The sequence below is a fragment of the Desarmillaria tabescens genome (assembly GCF_030435595.1).
Source record: "Desarmillaria tabescens strain CCBAS 213 chromosome Unknown EV420scaffold_25, whole genome shotgun sequence".
Classification (NCBI taxonomy): domain Eukaryota; kingdom Fungi; phylum Basidiomycota; class Agaricomycetes; order Agaricales; family Physalacriaceae; genus Desarmillaria; species Desarmillaria tabescens.
Window position 1 is genome coordinate 532,990 of NW_026848324.1, and position 20,594 is coordinate 553,583.

General features: G+C 49.5%; 6 protein-coding genes across 6 annotated transcripts; all 6 read left to right on the forward strand.

Moving 5' to 3' along the window:
* Positions 1-736: 736 nt before the first annotated feature.
* EV420DRAFT_1310765 (uncharacterized protein) lies at positions 737-4,011 on the forward strand. Its single transcript, XM_060468566.1, has 3 exons — positions 737-1,336; positions 1,385-1,650; positions 1,703-4,011. The coding sequence occupies exons 1-3, from the start codon at positions 884-886 to the stop codon at positions 3,771-3,773; spliced, it is 2,790 nt and encodes a 929-aa protein (XP_060329053.1). The 5' UTR covers positions 737-883; the 3' UTR covers positions 3,774-4,011.
* A 1,159-nt stretch (positions 4,012-5,170) lies between these two features.
* Positions 5,171-6,534, forward strand: EV420DRAFT_1749332 (uncharacterized protein; the record flags this gene model as incomplete). The annotated part of the gene is made up of 6 exons (XM_060480280.1): positions 5,171-5,259; positions 5,303-5,434; positions 5,455-5,459; positions 5,509-5,867; positions 5,923-6,084; positions 6,135-6,534. 6 exons carry the CDS (start codon positions 5,171-5,173, stop codon positions 6,366-6,368), a joined length of 981 nt encoding a protein of 326 aa, XP_060329054.1. The 3' UTR covers positions 6,369-6,534.
* Positions 6,535-7,078: 544 nt separating this feature from the next.
* On the forward strand, positions 7,079-9,918 carry EV420DRAFT_1644773 (uncharacterized protein; the record flags this gene model as incomplete). The annotated part of the gene is made up of 4 exons (XM_060477688.1): positions 7,079-7,289; positions 7,339-7,502; positions 7,552-7,839; positions 7,903-9,918. The coding sequence occupies 4 exons, from the start codon at positions 7,079-7,081 to the stop codon at positions 9,916-9,918; spliced, it is 2,679 nt and encodes an 892-aa protein (XP_060329055.1).
* Positions 9,919-12,115: 2,197 nt separating this feature from the next.
* EV420DRAFT_576540 (uncharacterized protein) lies at positions 12,116-13,247 on the forward strand. Its single transcript, XM_060482648.1, has 2 exons — positions 12,116-12,577; positions 12,627-13,247. Exons 1-2 carry the CDS (start codon positions 12,295-12,297, stop codon positions 13,049-13,051), a joined length of 708 nt encoding a protein of 235 aa, XP_060329056.1. The 5' UTR covers positions 12,116-12,294; the 3' UTR covers positions 13,052-13,247.
* A 195-nt stretch (positions 13,248-13,442) lies between these two features.
* EV420DRAFT_1644775 (uncharacterized protein) lies at positions 13,443-15,438 on the forward strand (the record flags this gene model as incomplete). The annotated part of the gene is made up of 4 exons (XM_060477689.1): positions 13,443-13,725; positions 14,964-15,070; positions 15,125-15,286; positions 15,346-15,438. The coding sequence occupies 4 exons, from the start codon at positions 13,443-13,445 to the stop codon at positions 15,436-15,438; spliced, it is 645 nt and encodes a 214-aa protein (XP_060329057.1).
* Positions 15,439-16,286: 848 nt separating this feature from the next.
* Positions 16,287-19,225, forward strand: EV420DRAFT_1765585 (uncharacterized protein; the record flags this gene model as incomplete). Its single annotated transcript, XM_060480831.1, has 3 exons — positions 16,287-16,497; positions 16,547-16,710; positions 16,760-19,225. The coding sequence occupies 3 exons, from the start codon at positions 16,287-16,289 to the stop codon at positions 19,205-19,207; spliced, it is 2,823 nt and encodes a 940-aa protein (XP_060329058.1). The 3' UTR covers positions 19,208-19,225.
* Positions 19,226-20,594: the final 1,369 nt, after the last annotated feature.

Genomic DNA, 20,594 nt, shown 5'->3' on the forward strand with positions numbered 1-20,594 from the left:
TCAACCGAGATGGATGGACTGGCCAAAGATAAATTACGCGTCGGGCGGACGACTTGAGAATCAAAACTGACGTATGTACTGCATTTTGACCGGAACGACGTCGATGTAAAATGCTTGGGGCCGTTTTCGGGGGCGAAAAAGATATGAAACTGCGAAACCTCGCAATCAAGAGGGAAAAAAAGGAATGAATCTTTGCCTAGACAGAGCAAGCGGTGTTTGGTGACTTGCGTCCAGGGTCCACGTTCTCCGGGGATGTCTCTATCCGTGAAAAATTTAGCATCCCTGAGGCTTAGGAGTCTTGGAATCGGGCCATGATGTACGTATCACCATGACAAGAATCAACTAGGCCTTGCTATAGCACATTCTAATGAAACGAGAAGCATAATACAAGATAATAATAAGGATGATGGACTGAACCCATCAGAACGTAGCAACCGGTGTCGAGCGCTTGCAGTGGCGTAGATACGCACTTTTAACGCCGGGGAAATGTCGGCTTGACAACGTGAGCAAACAAGCGCAGTTGCAGATGTGTCGAGGACTCCAAGTCCATTGCTGGTCAAATCGTGCCTTTGAGTTCTCATAGACAATAAGATAACAAGCATCGCGTTAGAGAATGGAGAGGGTAACAGCCAAGACTTCATGCTCCTGTCACGGTTCGGTCGGGTCACATGCACGTGATGAAAAGTGACCGTGACCGAGACAAAAGCGAAGGGCCCAATGGGGAAATGACCTTGGATGTTATTGTCCTTGACGCATTGTTCGCGTGGCGGAGGACTTAACGAGTACAATGGCATCGGCAACCTCAAAAAGCTTTCTTTCTTTCTTTTTTCCCTCCTTCCACGTCCCTCGTTAGTTTTTTCGACGTCGCCGGCCGACTCTTGGCATGTCCCTCGCACCTCCTCCGACGTACGACACCATCGTCACGACTTCCCTCAAGCCCTACCTTGAGCTTCCCCATCTTTATTCTCTCACATGGCTGGCATATCCCATTCTTTCTCTTTTCTTTATTGCGTTCCGTCTGTATTCTTCTTTGGAGTCGTCGCAGGATTCTATCGCGAGCGCCAAGTCTACGTTGTTGGCTAGCTGTAAGGCGGCGGAGAAGGCCGCCACGGCGACAGCGAGCATGCCCCGTTACCTGGCCGTTGCAACGAACGAGCAGTATGCAGATGCGATCAATGGCACCCTTCAACTTGCTCGCGCGACTTTGGTAGTAGCACTTACCATGATGGAAGCGATCATTAATTTCATCATCGACATTTATCAATCGACGCTCTTGTGTTTCGTGGAACTTGTTGTCCGTGGAGGATTAGCGATCCTGTCTGCTGCGGTGAAAGAGGTATGTGGGCACTTTTTTCTTTCCTAGTATAACGCTCATTCTTTGTAGCTTAATGATGTAGTCAATGCTGCTGCCAGTGGTATCGAGACGGCACTGAACAATAGTATCTCCGCTGCTAATAGCGCCATCGACACAGCCGTGAAAGCAGTTAATGCCGTTAACCCCTTCGACGACATCACTGCACCCACTATCAGCACCCCAGATCTCAGTGCATTGTCTAATGTCTCTTTACCGTCGTCTTTCACTGACTCGATCGACAACTTGAATAGCTCCTTGCCGTCAGTTCAAGAACTTAAGCAGAAAATTGAGTCTATGTATGTACATCCTTCTGCAATGTCCTCCGAAGGCGCTAACCTACCTTGGTAGCATTGATACACCTTTCGAGCTCTTAAAGAAGGAAATTAATGATACTTTCGGCGGCTTAAATTTCAACTCATCCCTTGTCACCGTGCCTCAGCAAAACACCCTCACGTTTTGCAACGACATGGATACGTCCGTAGTGGATGACTTGGGTCGCGACATAATCAAATTCACCAAGATTTCTATTGTTGTTTTGATTGCCTTGGCGCTACTGCTCGTTGCACTCAATTGTCTTTTGGAGTGGTACAAGTGGCGCTGCCAGCAGCGACACTTCCAATACACCCGTGAGGCATGGATGACTGACCCCACGATGTATCATGTCCCCGGCGCTGTAGGAGCTCCGCAAGTCAGCCTCACAGATCACAATCTGCTGATGCTCCAGGCCTCTTCATCGCATCCCCTCATCACACGCATCATCAACCAGATTTCCTCCCGTCTACATCTCTCTCCGTCACAGCACACAAATATGACGTGGTTCTTCCACTACATCTTTCATCCTCCGGCACTGGTGTGCTTCCTCATAGGCTTTTTTGGAATCCTGAGCGTCCAGCTCCAGCTCCTTGCTCTGGGCCCACTCGTCGCCAAGTACGATGCTCAGGCTGCAGCTTCCACCGCTGACTTTACGAATACCATCGCGACCTCGATCAACAACAGCATGTACAACCAGTCGGCAACGTACGCCAATGATGTCAATTCACAGGTTACCGCCATGCAGTCCACCATCAACGATGGTATCTTCGGATGGGTAAATGTCACCACCACCACTCTGAACGATACCGTCGTGGAATTTTACAACGGCGTTCAGAGCGCCGTGAATGCAGTTTTCAATGGTACGATCCTCGAGACGCCTGCCCAGGATTTCATCCAGTGTTTGATCGGGTCCAAGGTCGACGCGATTGAGAATGTCTTGACATTCTTGAACGAGCACCTACAAGTCGACCTACCTCTGATGAACGACAGCGCTTTGGTGCTATCCCGGAGCTCAATTGACGAGGCCTCTCAGCCCATTGCCGCTGCCGCCCTTGGCAGCGGGTCTGGCGACGAAAACGATGGACTGGTGGGGAAGCTCGTCAGAGCTTACGCCTCGTCTCTGAAGAAGGAACGAATCATGTTCGCGATCTTCCTCGCACTGTGGGGCGTAGTGGTCTTGATGGCCATCTGCATCCTACTATGGCACACTCACGGGAAAGGTTGGGTCGAGGCAAGGAAGCGACGCAAGTGGGAGAGAGAGCAGAGAAGCGGAAACCAAGGACTCGTCGTCCCTTTCAAGATCGACCAGCCCCTTGCTGACGAAAAGGCTCAGAATCAGAACCGGAACTACAGCTCGGAATCCGTGTCTGCACCTCCTTCTCCGAGGCGCGGGTTTAATTTTCCTTTTGTTCGGACCCGTTCGCGCTCGCCTTTTGCAGCTCGTGACGAACCTGCCGAGAAGAGCTGGGATGGCATTTTTGGGGAGAAGCCCGATGCACCCTCCCAGGAGCCCATCAGCAAACCGCAGCGCCTGATGGCGATCGGGAAGAAGGCTTGGAGCAAGGAACGATCTGTTTCTGACAAGCAGCAAGATAACGGGACCACACCGTGGTACGGTCGGTTTGCTGGGTTACTGAGCAAGAAACGTACCGAGGAGGAACCTGTCTCCGAACGTTCTTCGACCCGGGTCCGTCCAAACTTGCGCATTTCCGTCGGTCGCGCCGCCAGCGCCACACCGTCGTTTCCCCCCATTGCCGCCGACAACCCTCGCGACACCCTCCACTCCCACTGGTCCGCCTCTCCTGAACTCGCCCGACCTACTCCCTGGACGAAGATGCTCTCACCGCCTTTCAAGCTGAGCCCGCGCCGGCCGAACGACGTGCCCTCCGACGTTAATTCGGTGTACGAGCCAGATTCCCTCGCTCCGCCCTTGCATCATGGATTCAACCACCGTCGATCGATGTCGGACTCGTCCAGGATCCTGAACGCACGGAAGGAAGATCCTTTCACGACACCTTTTGATGATGAGCATCGTGTGACGATCAGCTATGCTGGTGATGCCCGAAAGAGTATCCCGACGAATCCGTTTGCTGCTGTTGCTATTTAATACGACCGACTCATTCAGTTGCGCTAGCGCATTGAATCTGCAATGACCGTCACGTTACGAGGACAAAAACAAGGACAATGCTATATCTAATACTCGGTGTTCGCACTTAATTAGGGTCTGCATTACGCTGTATTTCTAGGTATATGAGCTGGACTTTTTGCATACGCACTCATCATTGTAGCTAGCATCTTCCCTCGGGTATAATATAACTCCTTTATTATCTATCTGCCCTATGGGTAAACCCTGGCTGTTTTTTTTAAAGGTATGTTCAATGGACCTCGGACCTCGGATGATCTCTCATTCCAGGTCATCATCGTCGCCGCCTCTTTGTCCAATAGTGAATGCTCATCACCTTCAAGGCACGAGCTTGATCTTGTCTTCTACTACTCTGGTGGTTCGGCAACGAGATACAATTATTCTTTCTTCGGAGACACCATACATATCCCGGGACTGCTACACTAGCGGTCACGGTAGCTAACTGACAGTCAGATACAAGATATTTTTCTAGTCTTCAACGAGGCAATGCTTTCTGCAAGGTGGCACGCGTAGTGGGGCCCGGCGAAAATATTGCCGCAAAATGTCGGGAAAGTTGTGAGACGGGAAGACATTGACAAGATGAGGGAAGCAGATCTGTGGATATTAATAACATGGCCTATCTCACAATTTCTCACACGTGTCCCTTTCTCGGAGTAGATGAGCAAATCTGAGCACGTTTGCTTTTTCCGCATTGTCGCTCGCGTCTGTCATTCCATGACCTTCCTTAGGAATTCCTGCCCATAGAAAAATGCTCGTGCGTTCGTTGACATCTTCTCATACACACACTGTGGAGGTCCTCCGATGGGCGGAACAAAGACGTCCTCCCGTTCCTCGCTGTCAGCGTTTGTGCCCGTCTTGTGGTTCAGAGGTCGAGGATGAGGCACACATTTTGTTGTGCTGCGACGGAACCGACGACTTGACTCTCTGGCGTTCGGCAATGAATGTAGCGACCTAGGATGTATTAGCTGCTAGAATACACTGAGAAATAGCTGACTGAGGGCTCTGGAGCGTTCATAGGGATGAGGGAGAGATTACAATTCGGAAAGAAGGCAGCGGTGATCAAACTCAAACTTGGACTGCGACCGCGACCTCGGTGTAATGCCTCCTCCTCCTCGTCACTACCGTTGGTGTCGCTTATTGACCTCAAAGGCTGGCTCGTCGACGTCGCGCCCATCGTCGACGTCGTTCCCCTCCTACCTCGTACCCTCGAGCCCCCAGTAACCCACACATATCCAACCCAAACACTCCTCAATGTCGTCCATTTCGTCCTTCTATTCTGTCTCTTTCGACGGCCAGACGTCGACGGTGGCGAGTTTCTATTTTAAGCCAGGAGCTATGTCTCTACCTTCAACACCACCACCATGCCAGAGCCCCTCCCACCAAACCCATTCGACCCGCCCTCGCACGAACACACAGCATACGAATCTTGCTTGAACCTTCAAAGTCTCTGGTTCGTGGGACCTGTCTTCCGAACGCGCGGCTGCCATGTTCAGGTTCAGCCCTCAAGTCGCGGCTCGAGTCTTGGGTTACGCGCTTATTCACCACCCAGGCTCTTCTATGGCCATGGCGCGAGAGATATCGGGTTGTGATGATAATGCAGAGTTTATGGCGGGGTTGGGGTATTTGTATGTTATGGCGTGATTAGGATGTGTACGTCCGCGTCTCAAGTTCCGAGGATGATGACGTTCACTGCGACTAGTTAAGGGTTCGGTACTGGCCCAACCAGAGTCACCGCCAGACAGCATCGATATCGCAGCCCTCTCGAATTTGTCGCAATCCACCGGTGCTAGTCCAAATGATGCTAAAAAGCTAGTAAGCAAAGACTCGGAGCGTTGTTCAGGTTCTCAGCTGAGGCTACAAGTTTTGGCGCGAGACAACTATCGGTGTATACTCTCAGGGAACGTGGACGCTGCCAGCCTTCGCAACGGGCTGACGACGATCGATTTAGTTGCTGGGGAGAGGAAGGCGGATATGGAGCTGTGTTATATTTTCAAGATGACTGGGGACGAGGAACAGGGCTATATAGGAGGAGGACTGACGGATGTGGCGCGGAGGAAGGTTTGTCTTGTCTTTTCCCCTCCATATACTTCCATCTAATTAAGTTACTTGTCAGTTAGGTTGGGCGTCTTCTGCTGCTGCTGTTCTCGAACGACTAGCTGGAATTCCAATGGTCCAAGATATTCACGAGGCAGAGAATACGTTCACGATATCGCCCAACCTCCATGGTCCATGGGACCAGCTCCAGATTTCTCTTCATCCAATCGCCAGTGAGGAGGTAAGTGTGACCGCAATAAGTCTCTTCCTCTTCGCTTCTGATCTGCATAGGATGATAGCAGCAACATGTATGAAATCCACACCTACCCTCCCTCCGAAAACACGCGGTACGGTCTTCCCTACCGCACGACGAATACCCTTCCCAGTCGTCGTTATCTCGCGCTCCATGATGCTTGTGCGAAGATTGCGTATCTCTCAGGTGCGGGAGAGGTTATGGAGCGGCTGTTCTTGGATGTGGGGAATGCACGGGTCTTGGCGGAGGATGGGGGGATTGGGGTCTTTTAGGTTTAGCGCTGTGTTTGTCGCAATGATACATTGATTGCTGCGCATGCTTTGTTCGATGTCTGTAGCCTTCCTCCAGCTATGTTTATCAATAATAATACTTTATTTAAGAGTAACACAAATCTACTTACATCCATTGAACGACTTTCTTCATACGGATCGTTGAGTCTGGTTGACGAGACTAGTACATCAGCCTTCAGGATATGTGGGTTCGGTATGATGCCGTTCAACGCGGCTACTCGATTAGTATCCTTTTTGTATCAATCAATAATCCAGGAAAAATCCAGTGAAATATAGATCCAGACGCTGTTAAATGAGACTTGGTATCCATAGCACGTAAAGTTCCACCGTTCTCGATGGACTCGCAAATTAAAACGTTGAAGTTTGGGAGAGAGACATGTCGAAGTCAACTTGGCACAGTTCCAGGATAGATATCGGCGACCAGAGCACGACAAAATGGTACAGCAAGATGGAAGCTGACGCTACAAAGGTTACTTAGACTTGATCCGCTGGAAGATTTCAAATTCACACATTTCCGAAAACCTTCTTTCACTCAAACCACCATGGTCTCTGCGTTCATACTTGCTTACCTTTCCTCCAGTAAAAATATCACGAATTTTGATGAAGACTTCAAGCGCTGACCGTGGGAGAGGGAATGTAGACGCTTGGGAAGGCGCCTTACACAGCTCCTTACAACGCTGAATCTGACTCCCATGTCCTCTGTTCATGCAGCCCAGGACAATGAGAACGACAGCCATTCATTGGCGTCCAACGCCTCTGAGGGTGAACCTCATTCAAGGACTCCTCATATCTCCCAGGATCAAGGTCCAGAGGTCGAGAATTTGACGTCCTATTCTCGCCGTCGACGACGCAAATCGAGGCGCAGGACAATGGGCATGGAGCGTTCTGAGTATATTGTCAGAGGTGCGTCTATTCTTCTCTTTCATGGCCGCCCGTCTTATGAAGTGCCTAGGGAATGATCCATTTGACTACGAACAGAAATTCCCAGAGGATAAGCAGCACGAGGAGCTTGGGCCAACAGCTAGGGTGTGGAGAACATACCTTGAAGAATGTGTTCCATTTGATATTGAGATGGTGGAAGGGTGGAGAGACGGTCTAGATGTTCTCCTCGTCTTTGTAAGTACAATTGCTGAAACTGAGTATTCCTCCATTGATAGAAGAAAAGGCTGGTCTTTTCTCAGCGGTTGTCACGACATTTGTTGCTCAGACATCACAGAGCCTCCAGGTTGATTATGGCGCGGTCACTGCCTCACTTTTAATCGAGCTCATCAATGTCCAACGCTCTGCATCGAACGGTTCCCTCGTAAACGACGTCCCTCGCTCAGACCTCACCTTTCATCCCTCGGCGTCCGACTCATGGGTCAATGGCTTGTGGTTCACGAGTCTCTCACTGAGTCTCACTACTGCACTGTTCGCTGTCTTGACAAAACAGTGGATCCACCAGTACATGTCCGTGCCTTCAGGAACACCACGGGACAGATGTCGTGTACGTCAATTCCGGTACATGGGTCTTTAGCAATGGGGTGTAGCCTTCATTATTGGACTCCTTCCTGTCCTGATGAGTGCATCGCTTGCTGTATTCCTTGTGGGATTGGTTCTTTTTATCATCCCCTTGCGTGTGTCTATTGCCAGTGTCGTTGGAGCAATCACGTTTATATCGTTTTCGGCCTATATCGTCACCAACTTCCTTCCGATCTTATACCCTTCATGCCCCTACAAGACTCCGTTGTCACAATACATATTCCCTCTGTACACCTATATCTTGCACAATGGCGTTTTCAACTGGCTGATCTCTCCGATCTCCAAACTTGGGGCGGGGCCACCCCATAAATCAACCTCTGACACTCCTGCAGTTCGCACGCTGAGGGGTGCTGAACGTGCGGCTGTGGATGCTAGTGCCGATGAAACGGATGTGCAAGCACTTTCTTGGCTCATTCATATGTCGTCGAACCCTAGCGTGGAGAAGATTGTGATAGAATCAACGGGTGCTTTGCCGCTCAAGTCTGTGCATCCTCTCAAGCGCCATATAACCCATATCTCTCGCACATGTTCTACAGCCCTCAAATCCTTTGCCTGCCGACAAGAGATCTCCGTGCATGAACTTAGTCAAGTGGATCGTCTCCTTCGAGCCCATCTCTGCTTCACGGACTGGCCCATTTATTATACTAGTAGAATACCACGACCTGCCAAGGAATGCCTCTCGCCTGCCATTTACGCAGACCTTTTGTCTATTGACCCACTTTGTGAAACGGAGATCAGAGAACTGATCATATCGAACTTGAAAGCCGGACCCAGTGACCCTCCCGCTCTTCAGTTACAGCCCATAGTATGGGCATATCTCCTTCGGAAGCTTGATCCATCCAATCCTGATAATTTTGGAGTGATGCAGATGTTATTCACAAATATACCGCGGTCGTATTGGAGTGCTGATTTTACTCCTTCTCAATTCATTATGTGTAGTGGTATAACAATCCTTTACGGAGATACCGCCGTGGCTACCCTTGGGACAGCGATTCAAGAGTCTTTGTACCCATATGTTGCTGAAGTCATGCTTCGAATGTGTGGTGAACGCTTCATGTCCCCCCTGAATCCCACCTCTCAGGATCCGCGACTCCCTCTTCTCTTGAGCATGGCCGACTCACCCTCTATACGAAGCATGCCCAGCTCCACCTTTCATTTCCATGATAGTTTGTTTATCGGGATAATACGAGGCATTGGTGACTTCCTAGGCGTGAAATCACTTCGATCATATGATGGCGACATACCTACTGTCCCCTTAGATGATAATCGTCAAGCTGTCCTGGAATTTCTATTCACGCTGATCTCGCCCGTTGAATTCGACAATACTTTAACTCCCCCCGAGTGGAACTATGTCTTGATAATTTTCCTTCGTGTTCTGAATTCCACATCGCCTCACCCACCATTCCTTGCCGAAGACTGGTGCACACCACAGTTAGCCACCAAATTTGTGCGAAACACTTTGGAGGGCACTTCACGCTGGCAATATTCTAATGCCTCTGAACTGGGTACTTATTTCTTCCGGTCCACCTCCTTCACCAATGAGACTGTGGCTTATTTTGTATCAAGTTTCTTTAAACACCTGTGCACACAGGACTCCAGTCCTACTGTATCAATATTTTTGAGCTTGATTGTCACCATCCTCGCATCCGAGAATTCGGATATTCATATACGCCAGCAATCACTGGAATATTTGTATGAGCCCAACAATCTGTTCACTTCTTGCAGTACCCTCATTGAGTGTGGTCAATCGGGGACTCTTCGTCGCCTTGCTCTCCTCCGTCCCAAGGACCCTGCCTGGTCTGGCTGTCTACAGAGGCTGCAAGACTTTGAACTCCAAGAAGGGATATGGAATCAACCCCGTATTATCGTGGCCAATTTCAAAGTGTTTATCGAAGGTGGGTGTGTGGGTACATTTGGGGAGGATGACATGGCATCTTCCAATCCCCCGGGACCAGTTCAAGGAGAAAACGACAATTCTCCACAGCATCCATGGTCAACGGTGTGGCAGTAGGGTACAGCGATTTATTGCAGGAAAACCTAGTTGTGAGGAGATAGAATTATCAAGTAATGACAACAGAGTGTAGTCCTATGTGATGCTCTGATTATTTCATATTAAATACCACTTCAGAGAGTATGTGCAGTACATTCACACATATGCAGAAGCACCAATGAGCTAAGCGGGATGTGCTTGTTCCAAGAGAAGTGACCTATGAATCTTGATCTCTATAAAGGAGCATATTGACGTGGGAGTTTGGATGGCTCCTTGTGGCACATCACTGAACACAGTCAGTATTGGTATTGAGTTAGTCTAAGTTTCTCCTTCTCGCGCCACGAGTGCCAACAATGAATCACGACACATCTCCTGACCCTTGCATGGCACGGACGCCAAAGAAAATTTCAAGTCGTTACTGGGTTTACCGTAAAAGCCATCTCAGGGCGAAGAAGAAGAGAGCCAAGGTGAGGAAAGCAGATTCGCTGACGGAAAAGCATCGTGACTGATACTGAGGACCCGCACTTGAGCCGTAAATTCCCTTTTTTTTCTTCTGTGCAACCTTGGAGACCACCGCTGGTGTTTTCCTCGATCCTATAATTACGACACGAGCCCGGGGATTTAGAAGAGAGGACACATGACGAACTCGCTCCGATTCGTTGCCTGAATTTTTTTCCTTTTTAGTGACTCGGAGGTCCGAGGAAACGTTGGAGATGAATTCTTTGGTGGTAGAACTTACACCTTGCACTGTGGCATCTCAGCATTGTTCATTGAAAGGAAAACCGAGCACCTCATCCCTGAAAAAACGTCAGACTCGCCCACAAGAGAGAGATACAGGTCAGAACATATACCTATGGAGCTGATCGGCTTGGTCACCGCTATTTTTGGACAGTGGCCATTTTGGGTTGGCAGAAATTTTTTTTTTGCATCTTTATTTTGTGTGCACCAACTGTAAACTGCACCTTCATACCTCATAAGTGCTGTTAAGACATTCCACCATTGGGAATACCACACACACAGATGGATAGTAGCCTAGTACTGGGATGGTTTGTCAGCTAAGGATACATCATGTGGCTGAAACCCTAACCCTATATTTCCTTTTAAGGAAGGTGTGGCCATTTCAACTAAACCAACTTTATTAATTTTCATCATATGGTTAATCGCTCTTGTGGTGATGTAGATACACCTAAAACAATGTCTTTTACAAGAGCAATTAATTTTCTGAGAAAAATTGTCGGACCAGTTTCCGTTGTTCAAAAGTAGTGGTGACTAAGCCGATCGCTCCATAGGAACCGTTATGCACGTCATCAATGTCGATGAATGGCTGAGAGTCGAGCGCTTGCAGAACGATCATCCGGGAATTCTTCGCCACCCCCTTGTTGGCGGTCGCAGTATACCTGTCCAAAGTGAGTAGTTATAGAACCGAAATAAAATTTCCCGGCGTTGGAAGAAATGACGAGTTCGAGTAGGTGAGAGAGCGTTTCAAGAATAGTAAAATGATTCCTGCCGGGAATCATACATAAAGTCCTTGCACGGACTGCCAAAAAAAAATTCCAGGTAGGTACTGAGATCTCAGAGCATAGATGCCAGCATCTAGAAGAATGAAGCTAAGGACCAAGAGAGTTGTAAGATAAGAAGAGAGTATGGAGGGAAGTAGATTTGCGGATATAAGATGACCGTCCGAATTGCGCACGGGCTGTAATTCCCTTCCTCACTTCAGCCTGTCACCACCACCACCATGCACTCTGCGTGCCACTCTCGCTGGAATTATCCTCGACGCATAGTCAAGGTGTATGCGCGTTTCCGATCTTACACGAATGGTTATGGCAAAAGAGCTTGAGGATTCCACATCTCGTTGGTCTTTGGTGCGTAGATCCCTTGTTGTCCAAATCGTTGTTGTATGTATAATACTTTTGTTCAGGTTTACAAGACCGATGGCCTATTTAAATCAATGAAAAACACACCATCTCCCCAAATTCCGCATGGCCCCACGACACGAATACGCTCCAATAAACCCCCTCGAAGATCCCACAAGTAACTTCGTCGAGATTGCCTCTGCACTGATACACGACTGCCTCGAGCACGTCGGCAGGAGTAACTTGATATCCCTCTCGATCCCAAACGCCGACCTTCCACAGCGGTATCAGTGCCTGTCCCGACTAGCAGAACTCCGGGATCAGGTATTCTGGGATAGGAGGGAGCCCCGCCATGTCCTTCATCGGGTTGCGGAAGAGTGGGATGGATGGAGACGCGGGAAGGAGGGGAGGTTCAGCGAGCTTGTGAGGGAAGTTCGGCAGAGTCTGGCCTTGGGTGACATGGTTGCTCTGTGAGGACATCAGGATAGGATCCGGGCGTTTTTGGGTGTGCAGAGAGGGAGAGTTCCCCAGGGAGGCCTGAATGACGCGCGCGCTGGTGATAGACGAAAGGCAGCGGTTTTGTATGATATTTTGCAGGGCCTTGACGCGTTGTTGGATGGGTGGTGTAATCATGGCAGTATCCTCCCGAGGCTCGTTTCACTGGACAACGACAATCTCCTCACTCGGCATCGTGGGGACATGGAGGAGCTCATCATGGCGCGAGATCTGCGGGATCCTCCCTGGTCCATCGATCCTGACATTTGAGACTGCAGTGAGGAGATTCTTCGTGCCGCTCCTTGCAACGAGGGGAATGAACAGGTTCTGTGAGTAGCAAAGCTTAGTTGGTATACTGCGTGAACTGATGGTGCGTAGTTCGGGAACGACAAGAGTTGGGACGGCTGTGTGAGCGTGTTGCGTTTGGTGAGCGGGATGCTGTGGACGCGCTTGATGAGGCGCGTCAGGTTTTACGCCAGGTCGTGCAAGAAGCTCCCAACTCACAGCCACAACCTCAGTCACCTACCCGTCGTCGTTACGATCCTGCGCCGTACAGGAAGCGTCATCACATCCACCACCTACACTGGTGCGATTCAACTACATGTCGGCTTTATCGTCAGCGAGAGACCAGGCTTACCGAATCTCCTTCGCACCATCCACTGGCGTCATCACCTTACCAGTATCAGCCCCACCTATTCCCTACCACCTCCTTCGACCCCAATCACCCTCCGCCAGTGCCCTCCCCTTTCATCCCACCTGAGCCACAATTCCCATCAACTGGACGATTTACTTATTGGGTCTGACCGACGCGTGTAATGATAAGTTTATACGAATATTATTATATAGTGTTTCTTGGAAATACTACTGAAGGTCACTACCCGTCCACTGTCGTGGATTACGCCAATCCTGTCTAGGCTCCAGCTGTTTGAAGAGCCACGATGCATAACGCGTGCATGCCAACTAACTTCTATTTCGGGCCAGGAGCCATGTTTCTACCTTCAACAACATACCAATACCACCAAGCCTTCTTCCATCTTCCACCATCTATCTTTCCTTCTTCTACCATCACCACCACCACTCTCCTTTCGACACCACTGGCCGCTGTTGCTCTTCTCATCGATTCCTTGTAGGTGGTCCCTCGGCCATGTTCACGATACCTGTACCTTGTACCATCTTACTTACTCCTTGTCGTCAATGCTCTCTGTCTCAATCGCTCAGCCTTCGCGTGGGCTTAAAGGCCCTGCCGCTGCCGTTGCAGACGGTGCTCTGTTGTTACGTCCGCAGATGGAGTCCCTTGCGAGGGATTTCATCTGTGCAGTGGATACGTCCACAGGAGGTGTCCTTTGCGAAGGATATCGCCTGTGCAGTGGTTACGTCCACAGATGGGATCCTTTCCGAAAGATCTCACCTGTGCAGTGGTACTCGGTGGTTACGTCCGCTGGTGGTGTCCTTCGTGAAGGATGTCACCAGTCTGGTGGTACTCGGTGTTTCGTTCGCAGGCAGTCTCTTTCTCGAAGGAGCTTGCCTGTTTCGCTGTTCTTAGTTTCCGTTTCATATGGGCTAAGGCTTGAGCAAAATAACGGGCCTCGTTTGTTGTGCGCACACCATGCTTGTGTTTCGTTCCTGCAGTTTGTGGTTCTTTGTTTCTTGGTGGATGATTCGTATGCTCCCATTGTGCTTGATATCTTCTCATTGCTGCTGACCTTCCATACACCTCATGGTCCGTGTACCATGTCTCACTCTCCGGTTATGCGTTTCACATTTGTTCACATGTTCTTTCACTGTCATTGTTGACGCACATGTCTCATGAGCCATTTCATAACGCTCCTTTTGGATGGCACTGATTCTTATTAAGGAGTCATGCACCGCACCGGATTTTCGAGGTATACACCAATGCTAACTGGTTCTCCATGTTCGATTGTGTTCATCTCCATCACTTTTCATTCAATTGTGTACCCTGCGAAGAGTCTCTACTCCGCGAGACGCACTCAACAGTGTGATTACAACGGTATGAGCCTTTGCAGCCACAGCGCATGGTTCGCCATGTCAGGGCTGTGGACCCGGCCGTTCCTTATTGGGACCTGGTGCCGGTAACACCACCACCACCACCACCACCACCACCCTCCCACCAAACCCCTTCGACCCGCTCTCCTATACATCTGAACACACAGCATACGAATCTTGCTTGAACCTCGAAACTTCTCGTTCGTGGGACCCGTCTTCTGAACCCGTGGCCATGTTCAGGTTCAGCCCTCAAGTCGTGGCTCGAGTCTTGGGTTACGCGCTTGTTCACCACCCCGGTTCTCCTATAGCACGAGAGATATCGGGTTGTGATGATAATCGCGAGTTTATGGCAGGGTTGGGGTATTTGTATGTTATGGGTGTGATTAGGATGTGTACATCTGCATCCCGAGTCTCGAGTCCCGAGGATGATGACGTTCACTGCGACTAGTTAAGGGTCCGGTACCAATGTATAGTCCCCAACCAGAGTCACTGCCAGACAACATCAATATCGCAACCCTTTCGAATTTGTCGCAATCCATCGGTGCTAGTCCAAGTGATGCCAAAATGCTAGTAAACAAAGACTCGGAGCGTTGTTTAGGTTCTCAGCTGAGCCTCCGAGTCAGGTTTTGGTGCGAGACAACTACCGGTGTATACTCTCAGGGAACGTGGACGCTACCAGCCTTCGCAATGGTCTGACGACAATAAATTTAGCGGCTGGGGAGAGGAAGATGGATATGGAACTGGGTTATATTTTCAAGACTGGGGATGAGGAACAGGGGTATATAAGAGGAGGACTGACGGATGCGGCATGGAGGAAGGTTCGTCTTGTCTTTTCCCCTCATATACTTCCATCTGATTAAGTTACTTGTCAGTTAGGTTGGGCGTCTTCTGCTGCTACCGTTGTCGAGCAACTAGCGGGAATCTCACTCGTTCAAGACATCCACAAAGCGGAGAATACGTTCACGATATCACCCAACTTTCGTAGTCCATGGGACCGACTTTGGATCTCTCTCCATCCAATTAAATCTGAGCAGGTAAGTCACGCCGCAATCAGTCTCTTCCTCTTCGCTCCCTTCTGGTCTGATCTACATAGGATGATAGCAGCAATACGTATGAAATCCACACCTACCCTCCCTCCGAAAATGCCGAGTACGGTCTTCCCGACAGAGTGACCCTCACTGGATAGATCCCCCTTCCCAGCCTCGCGCTCCACGATGCTTGTGCGAAGGTTGCGTATCTCTCGGGAGCGGGAGAGGTCATGGAGCGGTTGGTCTGGGAAGTGGGGAATGCACAGGATGGGAGGGACGGGGGTCTTTTGGCTTTAGCACTGTGTTTGTCACGCTCTGAGTGAGGAGCAGACATAAGGTATACGTTGACTGGTGCCTGTAACCTTCCTCCAGCTATGTTTATTTTTAATAATAATTTAAGAGTAACACACAGCTATGGATACAAGTTATCAGTACAGATTCACGCCGGTCAGACTCAATAAGTAAATCGCCCGTTATTGAGGTGGGAATTGTGGGTCGAGTGAGATGATGATGGGAGAGGACGATGGCACCAGGGGGTGAAGGGCAGGGAAGGTAGAGAGTTGTACCACAGAAGTGATGGTAGGACACGTCCTGTATGTCACGATGATGAATGCGTGCAGCCTGCTGTAGTGTCTGACGCGCAACACCGTTCCAACTCTGGTCGTTCCTGAAACTCACAGAATGTAGCCATGCCCCTTGCAGTAATGAACTTCCTCACTGGTTGAACGTTGAGGTTGAAGCTCGCAGGCATCCAGTGCAACGAGGACAAAATAGCGCAACAGAAGGGCATTGACCAATGGGGGATCGGAATCTCTGAAATTCACACGGTGTGAGCCTGGACTCTGCTCCAAGTTCTGTTGTCAAACCACCATAGTCTCGGTGCTTCCTCCGGTCAAACAATCACGACTATGATACTTAAGGACTGTGCTGCTGATCGTGGGAGAGGAAATGTAGACGCCTAAGAACGCGCCTTACACAGCTCCTTACAACTCTGAATCTGACTCCCATGCCTTCTGTTCGTACTGTCCAGGACAATGATAACGACAATCATTCGTCAGCATCCGACAGCTCTGATCGTGAACCTCATGCAAGGACTCCTCATATCTCCCAGGATCAAGGTCCAGAGGTCGAGAATTTGACGTCCTATTCTCGCCGTCGACGACACAAATCGAGGCGCAGGACAATGGGCATGGAGCGTTCTGAGTATATTGTCAGAGGTGCGTCTATTCTTCTCTTTCATGGCCGCCCGTCTTATGAAGTGCCTAGGGAATGATCCATTTGACTACGAACAGAAATTCCCAGAGGATAAGCAGCACGAGGAGCTTGGGCCAACAGCTAGGGTGTGGAGAACATACCTTGAAGAATGTGTTCCATTTGATATTGAGATGGTGGAAGGGTGGAGAGACGGTCTAGATGTTCTCCTCGTCTTTGTGAGTACAATTACTGAAACTGAGTATTCCTCCATTGATAGAAGAAAAGGCTGGTCTTTTCTCAGCGGTTGTCACGACATTTGTTGCTCAGACATCACAGAGCCTCCAGGTTGATTATGGCGCGGTCACTGCCTCACTTTTAATTGAGCTCATCAATGTCCAACGCTCTGCATCGAACGGTTCCCTCGTAAACGACGTCCCTCACTCAGACCTCACCTTTCATCCCTCGGCGTCCGACTCATGGGTCAATGGCTTGTGGTTCACAAGTCTCTCACTGAGTCTCACGACTGCACTGTTCGCTGTTTTGACAAAACAGTGGATCCACCAGTACATGTCCGTGCCTTCAGGAACACCGCAGGACAGATGCCGTGTGCGTCAATTCCGGTACATGGGTCTCCAGCAATGGGGTGTAGCCTTCATTATTGGACTCCTTCCAGTCCTGATGAGTGCATCGCTAGCTGTATTCCTTGTGGGATTGGTTCTCTTCATCGTCCCCTTGCGGGTGTCTATTGCCAGTGTCGTTGGAGCAATCACGTTTATATCATTTTCGGCCTACATGGTCACCAACTTCCTTCCGATCTTATACCCTTCATGCCCCTACAAGACTCCGTTGTCACAATACATGTTCCCTCTGTACACCTATATCTTGCACAATGGCGTTTTCAACTGGCTGATCTCTCCAATCTCCAAACTTGGGGCGGGGCCACCCCATAAACCAACCTCTGACGCTCCTGCAGTTCGTACGCTGAGGGGTGCTGAACGTGCGGCTGTGGATGCTAGTGCCGATGAAACGGATGTGCAAGCACTTTCTTGGCTCATTCATATGTCGTCGAACCCTAGCGTGGAGAAGATTGTGATAGAATCAACGGGTGCTTTGCCGCTCAAGTCTGTGCATCCTCTCGAGCGCCATATAGCCCATATCTCTCGTGCATGTTCTACAGCTCTCGAAACCATTGTACGCGGGCCAGATATCTCCATGCATGAAAGTCAAGTGGATCGTCTTCTTCGGGCCCATCTCCGCTTCGAGGGCTTGTATATTTTACTTGAAATACCCCAGAATGCCAAGGAATGCCTCTCGCCTGCGATTTATGCAGAGCTTTTGTCTATCTGCATGTTTTGTGAAACGGAGATCAGAGAACTGGTCATATCCAACTTGAAAGCTGGATCCTATAACCCTACCGCTCTTCGCTTACAGCCCATAGTATGGGCATATCTCCTTCAGAAGCTTGATCCATCCACTCCTGATAATTTCGGAGTGATGCAGATATTATTCACAATGATACCGCCGTTCTATTGGAGCGCTGATTTCACTCCTCCTACTCAATTCATTGAGTGTTGTGGTATAAAAATACTTTACGGAGATACCGCCGTGGCTACCCTTGGGACAGCGATTCAAGAGTCGTTATACCTATATGTTGCTGAAGTCATACTTCGACATCATCAATGTGCCATATTCCCCCTGAATCCCGCCTATGTATTTCCCTCTCAGGATTGGCGACTCCATCTTCTCTTGAGCATGGCCGACTCACCCTCTATACGAAGCATGCCCATCTCCACCTTTCCTTTCGACAACAGTTTGTTTATCAGGATAATGCAAGGCATTGGTGACTTCCTAGGCGTGAAATCACTTCTATCATATGATGGCGATATCATACCTACCGTCCCCTTAGACGATAATCGTCGTGCTGTCCTGAAATTGCTATACACGCTCATCTCGTCCGTTGAATTCGACGATACTTTACCTCTCCCCGAGCGAAACTTTGTCTTGATAATTTTCCTTCGTGTTCTTAATTCCACGTCACCTCGCCCACCATTCCTTCCCAAAGACTGGTGCACACCAGAGCTGGCCACCAAATTTGTGCGAAATGCTTTGGACTCGGAGTACACTTCACAGCAATATCCTAGTGCCTATGAACTGGGTACTTATTTCCTCCGGTCCACCTCCTTCACCGACAAGACTGCGGCTTATTTTGTATCAAGTCTCTTTGAACACTTACGCACACACGACTCCAGTCTTGCTCTCTTAAGATTTTTATACTTGATTGTCACCGTCCTGGCATCCGAAAATTCAGATATTCATATACGCCAGCAATCGCTGGAATACTTGTATGAGCCCGACAATCTGTTCACTTCTTGCACTACCCTCATTCAGTGGGATGACACCAAGACGCTTCGTCATCTTGCTCTCCTCCGTCCCAAGGACCGGGCCTGGACCGACTGTCTACAGCAGCTACAAGACAAATTCCCAGAAGGGACATGGTTTCATCCCCATATCGTGGCCGATTTCAAAGCATTTATCACAGGTGGATGTGTGGGTGCATTTGGGACGGATGACCATGACGCGGCGTCTTCCAATACTGTGCAACCAGCTCGAAGAGAAGACGATAATTCTCCACATCATCCATGGTCAACGGTGTGGCGTAGAGTACGACGATTTATTGCAGGAAAGCCTAGTCGTGAGGAGATAGAATTATCGAATAATGACGCCAGAGTGTAGTCTACATGATGCTCTGATTATTTCATACTAAATATCACTTCAGAGAGTATGTGCAGTACATTCACATAGATGAAGCACCAATGAGCTAAGCGGAATGCACACGTCCCAAGAGAAGTGACCTACGAATCTTGATCTCTGTGGGATTTTAGATGGCTCCTTTGTGGCACACCGCTGGACACAGTCAATATTGATATTTAGTAGAAAGAGTGTATGAACGCACCGTGCGTTCATTCCCGCTCACTTCCCGGCAAATCCATCTTCGAACACTAGACCTTTCGGCCTCCCCGATATTTGGTCTCCCGATGCCAACTCTACATCCCTGCCCAACAAAGATGTCCGGTGCCGGCTTTCCTTTCATAGACACCTCTCATCGTCAGACGTTCCCTTCAAATACGGACCCGTCTTTTCCTCTCATACCTCAGCTAGTCGCTACTGCGAAGGTGAGGCGGTGCTGCTGGAAGGATGCTTGTAGAATCCACATTTCTCTACTCTCCCATGGATAGTCGCTTTACTGGTGTTCTGAGGTGCTTGCATTCAAGATATCGCCGTTTGATATCTAGTAGCCTTCAAAAATAGTTAACTAGACGTCTTTCGGAATCGCACCTACCATACTGGCTGGTCGCGATGAAGCTTCATCAAAGCGATAAGTGCTGAATGAATGGGACAGAGTCATCTCGATCCATGACGTTGAAGAAAGTTGTCAGAATGATGGTGCAGACTAGTTGTAGTCGATGTTGACCGGTTAAGAGTCTTGAACGGTACGACCCGTCCCGTCCGTCGCTGAGAAAACGTCGGTGCTCAAAGTTGAAATCTGACCGGGAACATAGTATGATGTCTTGGAGCAATCGGTTTCGGTATACATGTTGCAGTGAGCAGGTATCAAGACAGCGCATTGAGACCCCATCCGCCAATACACAGGGTGGAGAACCTGCGTTCCTGCCTTCAAGTCTAGGTAAGCATCCACTCAGGCTCCAAACCCAACCATCCGGTAACGGGCGCACGCAACGTCAGGGCTGTTGACCGTATCGCTGATATCATATATGGATCACGTTAGACGATAGGCCAAAGTTCTGTGTTCGATAAACATGCAATATTTATTATTACGCTCCGAGGATAAGAGAAAAAGTGATAGACAGCACCCGGATCCCAGTAAGTAGTTTCTCCTTCTAACGCCATGCTGCGGAAATTTTTTCAGGTGGCACGCGTAGTGGGGGTCGGGCGAGAAGATTGCAGCAAAGTGTCGGAAAAGTTGTGAGATGAGAAGACAATGTGAGGGAAAGAATATGGGTGTAAGCAGACGACCCGGATTGGGCACGGGCCGTAATTCCCTTCTTGACTTTTGCTTGTCATCATGCACTCTGTATACCACTGTCCTCGACGGGTAGCC